Genomic DNA, 18,469 nt, shown 5'->3' with positions numbered 1-18,469 from the left:
CTTGGCTCGATACGGATTGGAAATTCCACGCGGAAATCGCCCGCGAGAACCTGGGGTAGGTGGAGTAGGGTATCGGAATCACCGTATCACTACTGGTACCAGTTCCATGTCCTGACCTTGCGGGGTTTCGCGTGGCTCCCCATGGGGTAGCGAAATCAACCGGGGGGTCAACGGGGCGAGATACATATAAAAGCCAAGTCTGAGACGCAAGCGAGGGGTCTGTTGGCAGTATCGTTCACCCTCGTCCTATTCCCAGGGAAATCCCGAGAAACGCCACCCATAGTTCCTCGCTTTACTTGTGAATATGAGTACCTCCCATAATGAGCCAGCGGAGCCCATTCCGGATGGCATCATCGCCACCGCGAAGCAGTCCTTCGGCGATCTATTCCGATGGAAACAGCGTGTCGTCGTGACTAACGAGTCGGGCGAGACTCACGCTGAGTGGCAATCACCCGAACCTATCCAGAACCCTATCAGCTTGCTTATGCAACTTGGTGCGCGGGACTGGCTTTTTTTCCTTGTTGGCTTTGCAGCATGGACGGCCGATGCGTTTGATTTCCATGCCCTATCTATCCAAACTGTCAAGCTGTCAAAGTACTATAACCGCTCAAAGACCGATATCACCACTGCTATCACCCTGACGCTGCTCCTGCGAAGCGTCGGTGCCGCTTTCTTCGGTCTGGCTGGCGATAAGTTCGGGCGTAAATGGCCCATGGTAACCAACATGATTGTGCTCGGTATCCTACAGATAGCCACCATCTATAGCCGTACGTTCCAGCAGTTCCTGGCTGTTCGGTCGTTATTCGGGCTTTTTATGGGGGGCGTCTATGGTAATGCCATAGCGATGGCCTTGGAACATTGCCCGTAAGTGCTGATCGCGGAGTTTCTCTCCCTTCGCTGACAACAACAACCATAGTATCAATGCTCGTGGTCTCATGTCCGGAATCCTGCAGCAAGGCTATTCGTTTGGCTACGTACTCGCTGCCTGCGCAAACCTCGGGGTCGGCGGTTCAACAGACAGTTGGAAGACTGTTTTCTGGATTGCGGGTCCGTTGCCTGGATTCTCCCTCAATATAGTTCCGAGCTGAAAACTGACATACCTACAGCTGGTCTCTCAATCGGCGTTGGACTCATCCGCATATGCTTCCCTGAATCCAAACAATTCCTCGAAGCCAAGCGGGCCGGCAAGAAAGCCGCTGATCCGGGCGCATTTTGGCGTGAGACGAAGCAGATGCTCGGGCAGGAGTGGAAGATGTGCATTTACTGCATCTTATTGATGACTTGGGTATGCCCTCCCGATGTTCGCTAGAGAAAAGCTGCTGACTTTCATAGTTCAACTATTACTCCCACACCTCGCAAGACTCGTATACTACGTTCATGTTGACTCAGAAAGAGATGCGCAACGCTGAGGCCTCTCGCGCATCTATTCTGATGAAGACTGGCGCTTGCGTGGGTGGTACAATAGTCGGATACTTGTCGCAATTTGTCGGACGGCGCCGAGCTATCATTATTTCTGCCCTGTGCTCTGGCATCCTTATTCCTGCCTGGATTCTCCCCCAAGGCGAACGGGATCTGAGCGCATCCGGCTTCTTCATGCAGTTCTTCGTTCAAGGTGCCTGGGGTGTCATTCCTATTCACCTGAATGAACTTTCTCCACCCGCATTCCGGTCTTCCTTCCCAGGTTCGTACCTCATACCAATCGTGGGAGTCCTCACTAATTTGCGAAGGTATCACATACCAGCTAGGAAATATGATCTCTTCGCCTTCCGCCCAGATTGTCAACGCCATTGCCGAGAAAACCATGATAACCTCTCCATCTGGTCATCGGGTTCCGGCGTACGGTCCTGTCATGGGAATTGCTACGGCCATCATTGCGATGGGTATCGTGGTAACTACGGCATTTGGACCGGAGAAGCGTGGTCGTCGGTTCGAGACTGCCGTTGCGGGTCTACAGTCAAGCCGGTCGCAAAAGGAAATCGACCTGGAAGAGGGTCTGGACAAAGACGACAAGGCAGGCGAGAGGAGAGTCGAGGAAGTAGGGAAACTTTGAGCCGCTCAGACTCTTCGCCCAGTATCAGCTCACGAATGGGATAATGATTTTGATGTATATGATGAGATGATCTGGGTGGCTATTTGGTGTGCTGGGGATGCTTGCACTTGAAAGGATGCAAACTCTTTATACTACGGTTGTTATTAGTGACTTCATGTCCAGTATTGTGCCCGAACTAAATATCAGCTCGATGCATTGTAGTTCCCCAGTTGCCTATCACTTGACAAAGTATATAGTCCAGTCTCTGAACCAGTTTGCCTTAAGGCAGGGTCCGTATGTTCTTGAAAATCAAGTGTTAACTTCAAATGCACGTGGTATTATTTCCTAGGGAACTATTCTCTTCCCACAAACAGCTTTTTTTGGCGTTTGAGCTGCAAAGTTGCTATCAAACTTGATCATAATTTGATGTATCTAAAAATGAGAGCTTATCACTCAAGCAAGGCAAGATGGCCGAGTTGGTCTAAGGCGTGAGGTTAAGGTCCACCTTAATACTAAACTCTTAGAGTTTCCTCATCATCGTATGATGGCGTGGGTTCGAATCCCACTCTTGTCATTTCTCTTTTATATATATTTTTTCCTTTCTTTTTTTTTTTTTGGATCTTGTACCACACGATCTTTAATATAGAATTTGATCCGCTGACTTTTCTTCTATCTGAAACAATTCTAAAATCCCCTGCATCCCGTATGATCACCTGATGAAACTAGCCAGTTGGCCATCAGTGGGCAAAACCGAACCAGATCATATCCCGTTGCCCATGAATTGGCACCGTGTGGCCCACACCAGTGGCATAAATACCCTGCAACTTGTCACCCCAAGTGGTGGTCTCATACTTGGCCTCGGGTGTATTTTCTACAACACTGCGTGGAGCGGCGTAATTATACCCGAAGACGCCCGCCCACTGCTTGCAGGTCTCCTTGTAGTTCTCCGGGAGCAGTGTTGTATCGGCACTACCGTGATAGATTTGCATCTTAGGCCGTGCGCCGTTATATCCCGGATACATGGCCTTTGCAACGCCGGCCCAGACCTCAGGCGTGGCGATGGATTGGCCCTGCGAGCAGGTGCTATTCCATGCGTGGACCTGGTTGGTGGCGGACATGAAGCAGCCGGCGGCTACACCAGAGTAGACGGTAGCTGCGGCGAATAGCTCGGGATATGTGGCTGCCATGACATTCTGTTGTTGTTAGTATCACAATCTGTCTGTCTGTCCTAGGGCTGTGGGTGAACGCACCGTCATCATCGCGCCTGAGCTGCTACCTGTCACAAACACCTTGCTGCTGTCTGCCTTGTATTGGTTCAGTGTCCAGGAGACCATGTTGGCGATGGAGTTGCTGTTTCCACCACCATTGTGGGTCAGAGTCGCTTTCGAGCTCACGTCCCAGCATTTGCCTTCGTAGGGACTCTCGGGATAGATGACTATGAAGCCGTATTGTTCTGCCAGTTTGGCATATGGAGAGCCGGTGTAGTATGCCTGTGCTGTTCCTGTGCCTGTATCCCACTGTTGGTCCTAGGTCATATAGTGTTGCCTGCGGATCTTACAATAGTGAATGGCAACGACAATGCCCGGCTTCGCTGCCAAATTTTTGGGAACATAAATGTACATAGCGACATTGGTTGGGTTGGAGCCAAAATCGGCGACGTGCTCAAGAGATCCTGCTTTGGGAAGGACGGCTGACGCGCGAGCTTCTAAGGCTGTGGCGCTGGCCGTAAGAGCATAAAGAAGAATGGTGAAGAGGAAGGAGAAGGGCGCCATTTTGGACTGTGTATGCGTCGTGCAGAAGACTCCTTTGGCGTGTTGGAAACCTGGGAAAGAACGGGCCTTGGACGCCTTTTATTCCCCATGGTCCGCTAGACAGCCTATACTCACCATGCTTAGAGATATCAGCTCCACGGGTCCGGCTAATTTGCCTGTATTAAAAGCAGGAATGACGGCCCGAAGGCACCTGAGAAATATCGTCTCATAGATGCTTCACCATTGTCCAAAAGAATCAGGAAGGAGTCTGCCCCTGTATCAGACCTGCAGGTGAAACAGGGCACAGATCCTTCGGAGAGTGACGATCGGTGATTCTTCGGGGTGAGGACCAGCAGCGGATGCATGACTTAGAAACCAATTGACGGACTGTTTGAGACTGTCATATCTCCTGGCAGATAGTTTGATCGGTGGAATGATGGCCTTTTGTGCTGTACTCCGTAGATAGATTGGATATGTGAATCCGTCGCTATCTAGACACAAGAGAAGATCGCCATTTATCCGGGGAAACATTGTGAAACTACCCAGGAGTAGCCAAGATTGTCTTGGCTGGTACCAGGTACAAACTCTTGGATTGATGAATTGTTATGATTTGGTGGAAGTAAGTCTGGTCCTCTTGGCTTATGTCTATGTCGTTGCGAAGCCTTTCCTGTATGGGTGCGGGATTACCGGAGGGGTACTCCGTAAGCAATGCGGACTAACTTAACAGGCTCAGGATTCATGGAGACAGATACTGTATTGTTCTTCGATGGGAGTTGAGAGCCGACTATGCTCTTTGTCTTGGTTAGACATTTGGACGTGATAAAGCATAGATGAAAAAACTGTAAAATGTCCCTAAAACGCAATCTGTAAATCAACTGATCGCCAGTTGAGGATTTAGCTGAGTGATATCTGAACTGGCTTCATCGATTTAGTTTTGCGAATATTCAGTTGAATCACGCCGAGGCGATTCTAGACCTGATATACTCCGTACACTCATCCTTCACATCTGAAAAGAGGACTTACTTCATCGACGACCACAAGCCATAGCGGGCATGGACGCATGACTTATCGAAGTAAGACTGCCCTCTCTTCAAGATAAAAAGACCAAATGGTCGAGATGACAGCTTGATAGTCTGACTTGTAGGCATCAACCCCTCTTGGTTTGGGCCTAACATGCACAGCGCCAAGTTCGCGTCTTCCATTGGCCACACACAGTCTAGTTCACCTCACTCTCGACCACCCCAGAAGCCTTCATCAAGCATTCGCCAAGAAAGCCAAAATCTATTTTCGCCTTCCTCATCAGCAGACGATGGATCAGAACTCGTCGATATTGGCTGAACATCCGTGAAATGGCTTGCATGGATACTCCACCTGCCTACCATCACGCTATATCCACGCGGATCATCAAATCCAACAACGCATCTAAGCGCCGAGGACAAGGACATCAATATGTTGCTTAGCTAGGCACCACTATTTTACTCATGACTGAGCCAAGATAAGTGAGGTCATATCGCGCCTCTCCAGTTTCTGTCAAGTCTCAACTATTCTTCCCAAACGAACAAACAAACAAACAACCAACATGGACGGAAAGACAACAATCATCGTCAAGGCAGTCGTGATCCCCCTCGGATTCCTCGTCCTCATCCTCAGCATCACCGCGATTTTCGTCCTCAAATGTCGCATGGACCGCAAGAAAGATGAACGGGAGAATCTTAACTACTCGTTCGCGCCTTATGAGCAATGGCAGACTCCTCAGCAGCCTGATAACCAACAATGGCAGGCTGCCCAGCACTCTCACAATCAATGGCCTATGAATCAATACCCGACGGCGTCGGCGCAGATGGAGAAACCGGTACCGGTTGCATATCCAATACAGTATCAGAGTCGGCTTGACTCGAAGGGTCAAGTTTGATGTGGAAGAAATACAGGAAGCTGAGACTCGAACTAGGTGAGACATAATCGGCAGCTGTAGGATTAGGATAATCAAAATCTAATTCATAAATTATGATTAGGACTTAGGATTGTACAGAACGTTTTCTGCGGGTCAGAGAATCACTCGGGGCACGATAGACTCACATAGCTATCTAGTGGAACGCGGTCCCTTCGGTCTACCAAGAGAATAAAGATTGAAATACTTACTATAAGATTGATGGACTAGGCGCGGCAAGCTTTATCAAAGTATACAAGAGATAACATCTCATGAAGGCCAGAGACGGCCCTGAAAGAGCAACTAGCACCACTTCCAGTTGAAGTAATTGTTCTAGACATGGTATTCCGGAAACCAGCAGAACATACCATCTTTCAAGACTTTTTCTAGGTCTGATTTTAGTTGCTGTGACCATGGCTGTGGTGTTTATGGTTCAGTCAACGCCGAAGAATACAAACAGCCGGACGTGAAATACATGTAACGGTAGACTGGAGATATGGTGCTCAGCCTCGATATAAGTTATTCGTTGCAGGAAGACTAGTCTTCAAAAAGGACAAGTTATAGCCCAGATAGTGAAAAGAATGGAGATTAAAGATCAGCCACAGTCATATTCTGCTGATTAGTAGGTGTTGGGTCTCAGAAGATCCCATGGAATGACGTTCGCAGGTACATGAAGGAACCCAAAGTTGCAGTTCAATAAAACTGAACTTAGAGAGCGGCAATGACATCCTAGTTGCCATAGAGCATAGTGCGTTCTAGATATCCCTCTATGCCTAGTTGCCGAACCAACCGATATGCTCAGCACAAATCTGTTCCCAGCGCTTAATGAATGCCGCATGACACAGACACATATAGGTGCGCTTATGACCGAGATAGCATTTAGGACAATCAAGGTTCATTTCCCACTGGGACTTCAGGCTATTCCAGAAATCCCTGCTGATCTTCATCGACAATCTTTCCTCCCAGTACTGTCTCTTCTCCGGATAGATACGGAGGCAGGCATTGCAGTAACGCAGGCCTTTCTTCGCACGTCCATCCATTTCCCTTGGCCACGCGAGTCTCAAGAGGAACAGAATTAGCTTTATGGGCGCCAGGTCTGGGAGCTTTTTGAACAAAAAGTCACCAGGAAAGGCAGTGAAAGAGAGGATGCTGAGGAGATATTTGCAGCTTGTTGATAGGGCAATCGTGTCGTGTAAATTTGTGTAGGATAAGATCTGAACCAGGATTTCAGTAGGCAGGTTGACGAGGGGGGAGGACTGTGATTTCTTGTTTCGAAAGAACTGGTTATTCCTGTCAACACCGTCCTGACGCTTGAAGTCAATGTAGTTTACTCACATGAGCTCCCAGAGGCTTCAAAGAGCTGATAGGTGGTAGACTTGAGCTGCTCATTTGAGATGTTGATGCCGGTCATTAAAATGATATCCTGTAGATCAGTCAACTGTAAAGTCGGAAATAACTCCAAGGCTGAGTTGTAAGTTGGAGACTTATATACGTTGTTTCTTAGATGGGGAAATCATTCACTTGCGACAGACTTGGCTTGATATGTTCCTCCCGACGATAACTTCCACTTATTCATAGCAGGAGATAGAAAAGGTGCTAGTTCTACCTTCAGAATCCGTTATCGACTATTTTCAAACCATGAAAATGATTCCATCAGCGTATGCTCGTCCCTGTGTTGATTGAAGTGGTCCAGGAAGATGGTTCTACTCCTGCCATTTTGGGTTGTTGTCACAGGATTTGTAAGTATTCACGCGCAGAGTCAATGATTCCTCCTCAGACGAAGCTGACTGTTTCACAACCAAAGGATAGAGAATCAAACATCTCTCGCTTCAACCTCTTACGCTGTCTATATCCGAACCGAAAACGTTCTTGGTCTATTTCTCACGCCTGTGTGTCTCCATCTCGTCTGTATGAGAAACGAATCTGGCATGCTTGATTGAATAAGAGCGAGACCTGAGTCCTACGGACTGGTTGCCTCACTCCGGTATAGTATCTTCTAGCAGGCATCTGCGAAGAAATATCTCTGCTTACATCTGCCACTAGTTGATATTTCTGCTTGCTGCTCTTGGTGCTTGGACCAGGTGCAAAGAGGACTAGGCTTTCCAGATTTCAAGAAATACCCCCTAGAACAAGCTTTTCTGGAAAGGTACATATGAAGCCAAGGTTCGTCTTACCGTCGTTTAATACATTCTAATATCCCAAGGCTAATCATTTCCTGCTCACAGATCGACGAGCACTCTCCAACCACCGCTTGGATTATAACGAAGAGGACAATATTCTCGCAGACCCGTCGGGCTCGATGATTAATTTAACCCTGTCAAGAACGAAGATGAACGGGCGAGAATTCGCCGGATTGCAGGGGCAGAACATCAGCACGTCGGAGAAAGTGGTTGTAGGCCACACAACAAAGTCTTTATGGCTTTCAGCGGCTTCAGCCACAGGTCCAACTCAAAAGCCCCGATGTGACTATAATCTACGTTCATCAACACACGTGAGGGGTAGATTGGCTATTAACTAACCAGCCAGCTTTGGTAAGATTGGCACTTATGTGTGGAGACGGAACGGTGCAGACCAGTGTGGTCACAATCTCGGGGATACCAATATCCAAGTTTGAGGTCCCAACAAACTCAATTAAAATTATTCGATCAAGTTACTTGAGAGGATTACTGTTATTAGATCGCAGAGGTCCCGGCTTGTGGCGGGCTTCAGCTGAAGTCATACTACTCGAACTCAGCTTGTCGATTGTCATCCCTTTGGTTTCGCAGAGGGACCGATACGAACACCGCGATGGTCTGGGTCAAAGCATTGCTTTTGGGGCTATGCGCCTCCACCACTTTTGCGCAGTCGCTTGATGGGATCTACGATCTTGTTCGTCGTCGAATGCCGAAGCATGTTGACAGTTTTCGATTCTCTTTGGTGGATTTCAACTCGACCAATAACGATCAGTTCGTAGTATCAACGGCTGCCAATGGCACAATCTTGGTGCAGGGAAATTCATTAAGCGCCCTGTCATACGGGTATGACATTCTACAAATCATATACTGCCAAGCGAGGCAATTAATAACAAGGACAGTCTGCACCGCTATCTCGCTGATGTCGCGCTTGTAGACATCTACTGGTTTGTCGGCAGCCAGTTACATCTAGCACCAACACCACTTCCTCGTCTATCTAAACCATTGACTGGTTCCAGCACCGTTGAAAGGCGCTACCATTTTAATACCGGTATGTCGTGACCTTAATGAAACTGCCACAGTATGATTGACTTCCTAGTGACCTTCTCTTACACAACGGCTTTCTGGTCATGGGAAGACTGGGAGCTTCAGCTGGATTGGATGGCTCTGCGAGGCATTAATTTGCCCCTTGCTTGGGTCGGCCAGGAAAAGATCTTAGTTGAGATCTTCCGTGAAATCGGTCTGAGGGACGCTGAAATCTCATCTTTTCTGAGCGGGCCAGCATTCCAAGCCTGGAACAGATTCGGTAATATCCAAGGTTCCTGGGGCGGTGATTTGCCCTATTCCTGGATTGATGCTCAATTCGAGCTACAGAAGAAGATTGTCCGCCGTATGGTCGAGCTGGGCATGACCCCTGTTCTGCCTGCGTTTACAGGGTTTGTGCCTCGAGCGATCAGCCGTGTCCTTCCAAACGCAACTGTGGTGAATGGTTCACAATGGAGCGGGTTTGATGAGCAATATACCAACGACACCTTCCTGGAACCATTCGACCCCAGCTTCACTCGCCTGCAGCGCAGCTTCATCCAGAAACAGCGGGCCGCGTATGGAAACATCACGCACATTTATACACTGGACCAGTACAATGAGAATAATCCCTACTCGGGAGATCTTGACTACTTGCATAACGTCACTCACAACACCTGGTTGAGCCTCAAGAGCGCGGATCCGAATGCTGTTTGGCTGATGCAGGGTTGGCTATTCTACTCCAACTCGCATTTCTGGACCGATGAGCGTGTGAAGGCGTACTTGTCCGGAGTTGAAGAGGACCAAGATATGCTGCTGCTAGACCTCTTTTCTGAGTCGCAGCCCCAGTGGCAGCGTACGCAGTCGTACTATGGCAAGCCGTGGATTTGGTGCCAGTTGCATGACTATGGCGGCAGCATGGGCTTGTATGGTCAGGTGATGAATGTCACAGTGAATGCAACACAAGCTCTTGCTGCTTCGGAATCGCTCGTTGGATTTGGTCTAACCATGGAAGGTCAAGAGGGCAACGAGATCATGTACGACTTGCTCCTAGATCAAGCCTGGTCTCGGCAGCCGATTGATACAGACCGTTATTTCCATGACTGGGTCAAGACTCGGTATTCTCCTGGTGGGAAAGCTGCAGCCGTACCTGACGAGTTGTATCAAGCATGGGATATTCTGAGAACGGCAGCCTACAACAACACCAACCTGACATCAACGGCGGTGTCTAAATCCATCTTGGAACTGCGGCCCAGCATGTCAGGGTTGCTTAACCGTACCGGTCATCATCCTACCACGATCAACTACGATCCCTCCGCACTTGTCCAGGCATGGCAACTGATGGACTCTGCTGCATCCAAGGACTGTTCTTTATGGTCCCAGCCCGCTTTTCTCTATGACATCGTCGACATTACCCGTCAAGTAATTGCGAACGCATTTACCTCTATGTATACCAATCTGGTGTCTACATATCATGGTGGCGCCTCCGTCTCGGAGGAGGGAAGCAACCTCATTCAGTTGCTGCGCGATTTGGACTCTGTACTTTCCACCAACGAGAACTTCCGCCTGTCGACTTGGATTCAGTCAGCACGGTCATGGGCGAGAAATGACACAGAGGCTGACTTCTACGAGTACAATGCCAGGAACCAGATCACCCTCTGGGGCCCCAAGGGTGAGATCAACGACTATGCCTCAAAGCAATGGGGTGGCTTGGTCTCGACATACTACATCCCTCGCTGGCAGAGGTTCCTGCATTACTTGGAAAATACTCAGGCTAGCAAGTATAATGCAACAGAAATAGGGGCACAATTACTCGCTTTCGAGCTCAAATGGCAGGAAGAGACGAGTAAATCGACGCGAGCTGAATCTCGTGATCTACGATCCGTGCTAGCGAAAGTGAGCCGAAGGTGGCCATCAGTGTTTGGAGATCAGAATAGTCCTTGACAACGGAAATAGAGAGACCATTAACAAGCTATAGACGCAATGGAAATGTGCAGCACGTCTCATAGATGCGCTCGCGGTTCAGAACCCCTACTCAGAGGCTCCTTGAACCCTGTAAAGCCCTTGGCCGTGATGTCCGCAATTAAAGATCTGAATCGTCCCACTCCACCGATATAGAATAACGTGGAGACTACCTTGCCGGCAACATTATGGCCGAAGAGCCATTGAGGTACCTGCGTTAGCAGAGTGCTGTTGACCACCTTGTCGCAGTGCTCCCCCCATTTTTGTTGTGCCTCTTCAGTTGCTTCAATCAAACAGGGGCGATTATCCTGCTGACCGACGACCTCAGCCCGCTTGATTAGATCCACTATAAAGTTCACATTCTCCTCTGATATGGGAGGGATGTTCCCAAACGGCGTCTGCGGCCCGTTGATCATCAAGAGATTTGGAAAACCTGGCACGGAAATTCCCAAATAACTCATTGGGCCTGCAGTCTTCCAGCGATCCCGAAGGTTATCTCCTGATTTTCGGCCTTGAATGTCCATCCGAACATACGCTCCGTCCACTGCGTGGTACCCTGTTGCGAATATGATGACGTCTAATTCATGCAGCTTGCCATCCGCCGTGCGGATCCCCTCTGCTTCGATCTGCACAATGGGATGGGTCCGGATATCCACCGCAAAGACGTTCTCTCGGTTGAACTGCTCGTAGAAGCCGTTCGCACACACCGGACGACGCGCATATGGCTCGTCCGGAGTAAGCACCTTCCGCTTGTGCGGATCCTTGACGATCGCCTCGATCTTCCTCCGCATGAACTTGCAAGCCTCCTCGTTGGCAACGGGGTCCGTGACTAGGTCTGTAAACCCACCAAACAGGAACTGCAGCCCACTTCCTGCTTCCCACAGACGTTCGAAGGCGGCTTCGCGGTCCGCGGGGGACAACGCCATGGCCTGTCGCGAGAGCTCGGGGAATCCGATGGCGACCCGCGAGGTGCGAGCCTCGGCCCAGATATCGGAGAAGTTTCTGAAAATTTCCTCACGCTCTTGCGCGGTGAGTGCACGGTCACCGCTGGGAACGCAGTATTGCGGACGACGAATGAAGACGTGCAGGGACTGGACGGTGTCCGCAACAGCTGGCACAAGCTGTACACCCGAGGAACCCACGCCGACAAGACCGACTCGCTTACCCTTGAGATCTAGGTCCGTATCCCAAGAAGAGGTGTGCCGTATCTCGCCGTGGAAGGTCTGCAGACCGGGAAGATCGGGGTAATTGGCCTTCGTCAGCAGCCCAAGTGCCGTGAGGAGGTATCGAACGCGGAAAACATCGCCGGTCTTGCAGGACACTTGCCATGTGCTGGTGCCCTCGTCCCAAATGGCGCTAGTCATGTCCGTATCGAACTGCATGTGTCTGCGTAGGTCGTACTTGTCTACCACGTGGCGCAGGTATGCCAGCACCTCGGGCTGCGAGACGTACCGCCGGAAGAGCGGATACTCGTAGTCGAAGGAGTAGCGGTACAAGTGTGACCAACTGTCACTCATGGCGCCGGGGTAGCGACTCCAGTACCATGTGCCGCCGACATCGCTGGCGGCATCGATTGCTTTGACTTTGAGGTTTAGTTTGAGGAGGGATTGGAGAGCGTAGATGCCTGAAAACCCAGTGCCGACGACCAGGGCGTCGAGGCAATGTTCCGACATTGTGCTCGTATAAACCCTTTCTTAAATGTGGTGACGAACGGACGGCATTGTCGAGGACAAAGACATATATATTCTTTTTTCCGTCTCCATCTGCTGTAACATGCGTACGACAGGGATATAGATATGCAGTACCCCCTCATTTGAGTAGGGTATGCAATGCATGTCAGATTCAGTCTATTGGCGTCCGCAATTGACGAATAGTTGATGGGTCCTCACTAATACTGGACTGAGGCCAGTGGATGGTGGTCATGCTGCGGACAATGAAAGGCCGAGCTATTTTGCTTTTTCCGAGACCGACGAACCATGCTTATGCACTTGGTCCCTCGGGAGGCACGGATTAAACAGTGCCAGCCTCTGTTGCGCCTGATTGGGAATGCCGCATTATAGGAAGAAGGAAAGTAACAGACAATGTTGTCCGTCTGATGAGCCAGTAATCTCGAGTGTGGAGTTAAGGGACAATACGGAGGATCCTGTGTCCTCACAATGATCCAGGTGAGATGAGAAAAGGGTTGGGCCCTTCTGGTATAGAAAGGGAAAAAAGCTTCAACTACAAGATACCAAGAACGAGAGAAGGCACAGACTACCTGCAAATAGGTACCCATTAAACAAGATATTCTAGAACATAAAAGAATAAAAGAGAAAGAAAAAGAAGTTCCAAGAGACAAAACGGAACATCAGCGGCAGGTGCACTCCTGCCAACTGGAAATCCGCCCAGGCTCCTCCTCTCAGTGGGAGGACTGTGAATCGAACCGGGGCTGTCTGGGTAGGCAGGTACCATACTCTCGACTCAACGGAGTTGCAGTGGCAGAGTTCTGCGCAATAGTACGACCGCTGCACTACCGCCCCGGGTTCTTTGGTTGAGAGGAAGACGTAATAATGGTTCATCTGTTGTCTAGTGGGAGGCCAAAAAGGGTAATAGAAGTGTTGGTACCTGAGGAATGAGGCAGAAGTGTACTTGTCACGCCTGAGGCAGCGAGAGTTCATCTGACATTGCTTGCTAAGGTATCCTAACTGTCGTACTGATCTGTATCCTATTCCTCCTACGACTTGTGCCTTCTGATGTCTCCAACATGGACGGCAAGTAGAGCAGCCATGCTCAAACCTCCGACAAGAGAAAAGCGGTTGCGTCCGGCACATCATCGACATAGGTGAAATGTGACGGAGTGACGATCAAAGTCCCGTCACACACCAGGTCGCCGGGAGCACAGTATATTTTGGTGCGATCTCTGGGGAAATCGGGAATCCGTCCTCCATCCTGCGTGTTGCGCGTGTCGCCGAATAGCACAACCCCCTTGACCATGTCCTGGACGTTGCTGGGAAGATTAGGGATAGCGCCGTGCATGACAGCCGCGCCCTGACTACACAATTCTTTAGCTTTACTCGATTGTCCTGACGAACGACGGGAGCAATACCTATATCCACCAGCGACGATCTTTGTGTCCGGACACTTGGACGCAGCGAGTTTAAAGAGACCTACTGCCTCGTCGATGGCAATCAGGGTCGTGCCGCGTGGGAGGAGGTTGGAGTCCAGAGCAGCGGTATAGGCTGGTCCAACCCCTTGACAGGCCACTTGGTCTGGACGACTGAGTTTGAGAGCATTGCAGACCGCGGGGCCGGTGGTGATCCCCTTTATTCCGTCAATCTACCAGATCTCAGGACCGGCATGAAGTATACATACCAGAAGACCAGGCTCGGTGGAGCCCCGGGCAAAGATGAAAGTGATGGGCTCGCAGGGACCAGTCCGAAGCTCATCCTCGGCAACGGCAGCTGTCTCATTAGCAGAGAGACGGGTTTCCAAAGAAACGGGACATACTCTGCCGCTTGCCAATGGCCATAGGACTGGCTACAGCCGTGGCCGCGAGGGCGAGGAATGCAAATTTCATTTTGAGAGGACTAGAGAGATCTTGATCTGCTGATGATGATGATGCTGCTGCTGCTGTTTGGAATCGATCACATCCTCAAGGCCATCTGAACGCTCTCTTTATACCCTGGAGATCGTACTTCAACGGCAGTTGTTCATAAGTCGACCCGGCATTTCTCGTCGTCACTCCCAGCATTGTATAGGAACGGGGCCGCATTCCTCGGTAGGAATGCTGCTGTCGTGGATGGCATTGGTCAAGAATCTGGATGCGAAGAGTTCACTCAGTACTCCAGCCCCTCAAACCGAGGCGAAATACACGCATCCTTGTAGAGGAGGGTTGCATTCAGCTGTTAAGGGGTCACGGTGGCCATCGGCCGGGGGTTTTAATATGTTTCTACCCCATGTTTCGCGATTTTCTCCGCACAGAAACTCTTGGCTGCGTCGAGGATGACCTGAAGAAACCCAGTAGCGGGACGGTAAATCTTAAATTAAAAGATATCTACCGTACATGGCTGACTCGTCTCGGTATTTAGGATGACTTTTGTGTTGTTTTGGAGCGAAACTTGATGCGGGGGAGAGTCTTCCCTAGGACCAAATGTCCGAGGTCTGCGTTCTTGGTATCGCCAGATATTTTGACAGGGACATTTGACAATAAATGTCTGTTGCACTTCGTATCATCCCCTCTTTGTCTGAATTTTAAACGCCGCAAAAGCATATTAAAATGATGCTATATTGGCACTGTCTGGACGTCGATCAATGGTTCCGGCTAAATTCTCGCTAACTGGACTCTTATTGGTAATTTCCTCATATGTCGTCGTGACGATCCCTAGAATCTAACCGACGCTTCCACCTAATTTCACGGTCGGTTAGAGCATTAGTTCAGTCAACTTGGTGGAGAGTTCAATAGTCTTGTCCCTCTTGGGATCAACAACCCGCTAATGCTGGGGAAGTGGCCTCAGGCCGCCCCGCTTTTTGACAGCCGAACGAAGATATTCCATAGAGCGTGATTAGAGTCCAGAATATTCCTCTTTCTGATGCCTGCGTCAAAATGTCAACAACCGAGGCTTCTTGATTTTGTTGCAAAATCGAGCATCCACAGCAGAAATCTAAAAGCAAACTGGCACAGGGGGATTGCGTGACTTGTCCAGGTTAGCATGCAGCAACGCTCGAGCCAAGACATCTCTGATAGGCTTCAAGATGTTCACCACGTCGCTGTACCCTGTAGTCTAGTCTGTTCTACTTTATTATGCATTGTCAAGGAAAACATGTGATTGTTGTCCTCGACTCAAGCAGTAACTATTTATCCACCATGACAAAGTAGGTATTCTCCACGGCGATCTGTTTCCACCAACCGAGGACGAATTCTGACCTGCAGCTGTCTATTAGTATCCCTTGTCCGAATCAGGAAATGCAAATTTCCGTCATGATGATCCTCGCCTTATCAGTCAGTGTTCAGTGTTTGTTGGATTCCCCGCCAGCACGAAATGCCGCCATTGTGCACGGAGAAAGCTTCCTGTCCCTGATAATTTCTCAGGGGCAGACGTATCAACCCATGTAAACCGTCTTCTACCCATAGATCATCGTCAGAGTCTTGTTTGACAAAAACGATGAGTTGCAAACTCAAGCTATTGAGCCTGCTGGCCGCTGGCCTGACCTCCGCTGTCCATCTGACCGGGTATGAATATATCGTCGTGGGATCCGGCGCTGGAGGCGGTCCGTTGGCTGCCCGTCTTGCTCTCGCCGGCCACAAGACGCTGCTGATCGAAGCAGGCGATGACCAAGGGCTCAATGTCAACTACAGCGTGCCGGCATACTCGGCCCTGGCCTCCGAGGACGAGAAGATGGCCTGGAACTTCTTCGTGCGCCACTATGCCGACGAGGAGCGCCAGGGACGCGACTTCAAGACCAGCTATAAGACCCCCGACGGTGACATCTATACCGGTCTCAACCCGCCGGCCAATTCAACCATGATGGGGACCTTATATCCCCGTACAGGCACGCTGGGGGGCTGCACCGCACACAACGCCATGATTGCCGTCTATCCAGACCGCTCCGATTTTGAGTACATTGCCACGCTGACGGGCGACAGCTCATGGTCCCCGGACAACATGCGGCAGTACTTTGTTCGCATGGAGCACAACGAGTACCTCCTCCCCGGCCAAAAGGGCCACGGCTACGACGGTTGGCTGCACACCGACACAGCGCCCTTGGACATCGTTCTCAAAGACCCGCAACTGCTCAGCCTGCTGACAGGCGGCGCCTTTGCCCTGGGTAACATTACCCACACACTCATGAATTTCGGGACACTGCTCCTGGGCGACGCCAACGCCGACTCGCTCGCCCGCGACACCCAGCCGGGATACTACCAGATCCCTCTGTCCAGCACCGACGGCCGCCGCAACGGGCCCCGCGAGTTCATCACCGCCGTGCGCGACGCCACCAACCCAGATGGCAGCAAGAAGTACCCGCTGGACGTGCGGATGAACTGCCACGTCACCCGCGTTGTCTTCGACACCAGCGTCTCCCCGCCCCGCGCCACAGGCGTCGAGTTCCTCGACGGCAAGCACCTCTACCGCGCCAGCCCGCTCGCCCACCTCTCTCAACCCGGTACCCCCGGCTCCGCCTCCGCCTCCCGCGAAGTCATCATCGCCGGCGGCACCTACAACTCCCCGCAGATCCTCAAACTCAGCGGCGTCGGCCCCGCCGACGAACTCGCCCGCTTCAACATCTCCCTCGTCGCCGACCTCCCAGGCGTCGGCACAAACCTCCAAGACCACTACGAGGTCGGCGTCCAGGCCCACGTCCCATCCAACTGGACCAGTCTGCAGGGCTGCACCTTCAAACAGGGCGACCCCTGCCTGGACCGCTGGGAATCCAAGCCTCTACTGGGGAACAGGGGCATTTACTCATCCGCCGGCTTCGCCGCCGCAATGTACTACAAGTCGACCGTCTCAGCAGACAACGCCTACGACGCCTTCGTCTTCGGCGGCCCGGTCAATTTCCGCGGATACTTCCCAGGCTACAGCGTGAACATCACCGCGCGCCACGACTGGTTCACCTGGGCGATTCTCAAGGCGCACCCGCGCAACACCGCGGGGACGGTCAGCCTGCGCTCCGCGGATCCGCTGGATACGCCGGCCATCGTGTTTAATTACTTCGACAACGGCGCCGACGCAGACCTGCAGGCGATCTATGAGGGGATCGAGCTTGCGCGGGATGCGTTCCGCCGCCAGCTGGTCCCCACCACGGAAGTCCTGCCTGGTGCAGAGGTTGTCAGCCAGGAGGATATCGAGACGTATGTGAGGGATACGGCGTGGGGACACCATGCGTCCTCGACTTGCCCGATTGGGGCGGATGGCGACCCGATGGCGGTGCTGGATAGCAAGTTCCGGGTGCGCAAGGTGCAGGGGCTAAGGGTCGTGGATGCGAGTGTGTATCCGCGTATTCCGGGGACGTTTACGGCTGTCTCGACGTATTTGGTTGCGGAGAAGGCGGCGGATGATATCTTGAGTGAGTTGGCGGGTTGATCCTCATTATAGTAGGATGGTACCATATGTGGAATATTGCCGTCACGGCTGAGCATTATTTTGTGCTTATAATCTGTCAATAATTCTATGTACATGTACAATAGTGCATTGTTGTGCAACCCTCACTCACAATGATCGATCTTATATATCATACCGTATACTTCCTCCTCGACACATTACCCAACTCCCACCAGAGCGTCAGTGATCAATGGATCTCGACTGAGACCAAAACCTGGTTTATAAAGGGCGCACAGATTTTCTGCGTAGTCTGCCAAAATGCCCGGGACATCGTGACATGCTGCTGCTGGTCACGACGGAGAAACGAGTATCTGCGTTCTATGACTCGAGACTCAAGCATAGGGAATGAACAACACTTATGTGCCGATCCATTTCTGTCTCTCACAATGGTGGGCTCTGCTTGTGCTGCACAGATGGACGCGACGTCGTCCACTAGTATGGTCGTATCTGGTGTCACTTACCCCATTAGGGTCGGATAGGCTCCATAATGATCAGTGCCAGAAAGGCATTAGCGTCTATTCCCGGAA

General features: G+C 51.0%; 7 protein-coding genes and 1 non-coding gene across 8 annotated transcripts; 5 read left to right on the top strand and 3 right to left on the bottom strand.

Annotated features, from left to right (window-relative positions):
• Window positions 1-304: 304 nt before the first annotated feature.
• Asppvi_007538 (carboxylic acid transport protein) lies at window positions 305-2,050 on the top strand (the record flags this gene model as incomplete). The annotated part of the gene is made up of 5 exons (XM_043303424.1): window positions 305-864; window positions 917-1,047; window positions 1,107-1,285; window positions 1,333-1,681; window positions 1,728-2,050. The coding sequence occupies 5 exons, from the start codon at window positions 305-307 to the stop codon at window positions 2,048-2,050; spliced, it is 1,542 nt and encodes a 513-aa protein (XP_043159359.1).
• Window positions 2,051-2,490: 440 nt separating this feature from the next.
• Asppvi_007537 lies at window positions 2,491-2,603 on the top strand. Its single transcript has one exon. It is a non-coding gene; the product is annotated as a tRNA-Leu (tRNA).
• A 163-nt stretch (window positions 2,604-2,766) lies between these two features.
• Window positions 2,767-3,801, bottom strand: Asppvi_007536 (acetyl xylan esterase; the record flags this gene model as incomplete). The annotated part of the gene is made up of 3 exons (XM_043303423.1): window positions 2,767-3,222; window positions 3,280-3,536; window positions 3,588-3,801. 3 exons carry the CDS (start codon window positions 3,799-3,801, stop codon window positions 2,767-2,769), a joined length of 927 nt encoding a protein of 308 aa, XP_043159358.1.
• A 1,558-nt stretch (window positions 3,802-5,359) lies between these two features.
• Window positions 5,360-5,692, top strand: Asppvi_007535 (uncharacterized protein; the record flags this gene model as incomplete). Its single annotated transcript, XM_043303422.1, has 1 exon — window positions 5,360-5,692. One exon carries the CDS (start codon window positions 5,360-5,362, stop codon window positions 5,690-5,692), a length of 333 nt encoding a protein of 110 aa, XP_043159357.1.
• Window positions 5,693-8,494: 2,802 nt separating this feature from the next.
• Window positions 8,495-10,845, top strand: Asppvi_007534 (alpha-N-acetylglucosaminidase; the record flags this gene model as incomplete). Its single annotated transcript, XM_043303421.1, has 3 exons — window positions 8,495-8,724; window positions 8,781-8,929; window positions 8,978-10,845. 3 exons carry the CDS (start codon window positions 8,495-8,497, stop codon window positions 10,843-10,845), a joined length of 2,247 nt encoding a protein of 748 aa, XP_043159356.1.
• A 59-nt stretch (window positions 10,846-10,904) lies between these two features.
• On the bottom strand, window positions 10,905-12,536 carry Asppvi_007533 (flavin-containing monooxygenase; the record flags this gene model as incomplete). The annotated part of the gene is made up of 1 exon (XM_043303420.1): window positions 10,905-12,536. One exon carries the CDS (start codon window positions 12,534-12,536, stop codon window positions 10,905-10,907), a length of 1,632 nt encoding a protein of 543 aa, XP_043159355.1.
• A 1,096-nt stretch (window positions 12,537-13,632) lies between these two features.
• On the bottom strand, window positions 13,633-14,419 carry Asppvi_007532 (cutinase family protein; the record flags this gene model as incomplete). The annotated part of the gene is made up of 4 exons (XM_043303419.1): window positions 13,633-13,894; window positions 13,949-14,163; window positions 14,215-14,303; window positions 14,350-14,419. 4 exons carry the CDS (start codon window positions 14,417-14,419, stop codon window positions 13,633-13,635), a joined length of 636 nt encoding a protein of 211 aa, XP_043159354.1.
• A 1,585-nt stretch (window positions 14,420-16,004) lies between these two features.
• Window positions 16,005-17,924, top strand: Asppvi_007531 (choline dehydrogenase family protein; the record flags this gene model as incomplete). The annotated part of the gene is made up of 1 exon (XM_043303418.1): window positions 16,005-17,924. One exon carries the CDS (start codon window positions 16,005-16,007, stop codon window positions 17,922-17,924), a length of 1,920 nt encoding a protein of 639 aa, XP_043159353.1.
• Between the last annotated feature and the right edge of the window lie 545 nt (window positions 17,925-18,469).

Source organism: Aspergillus pseudoviridinutans (assembly GCF_018340605.1).
Source record: "Aspergillus pseudoviridinutans IFM 55266 DNA, scaffold_5, whole genome shotgun sequence".
In the NCBI taxonomy this organism is placed as follows: domain Eukaryota; kingdom Fungi; phylum Ascomycota; class Eurotiomycetes; order Eurotiales; family Aspergillaceae; genus Aspergillus; species Aspergillus pseudoviridinutans.
This window is presented reverse-complemented; position numbering and strand designations above follow the sequence as displayed.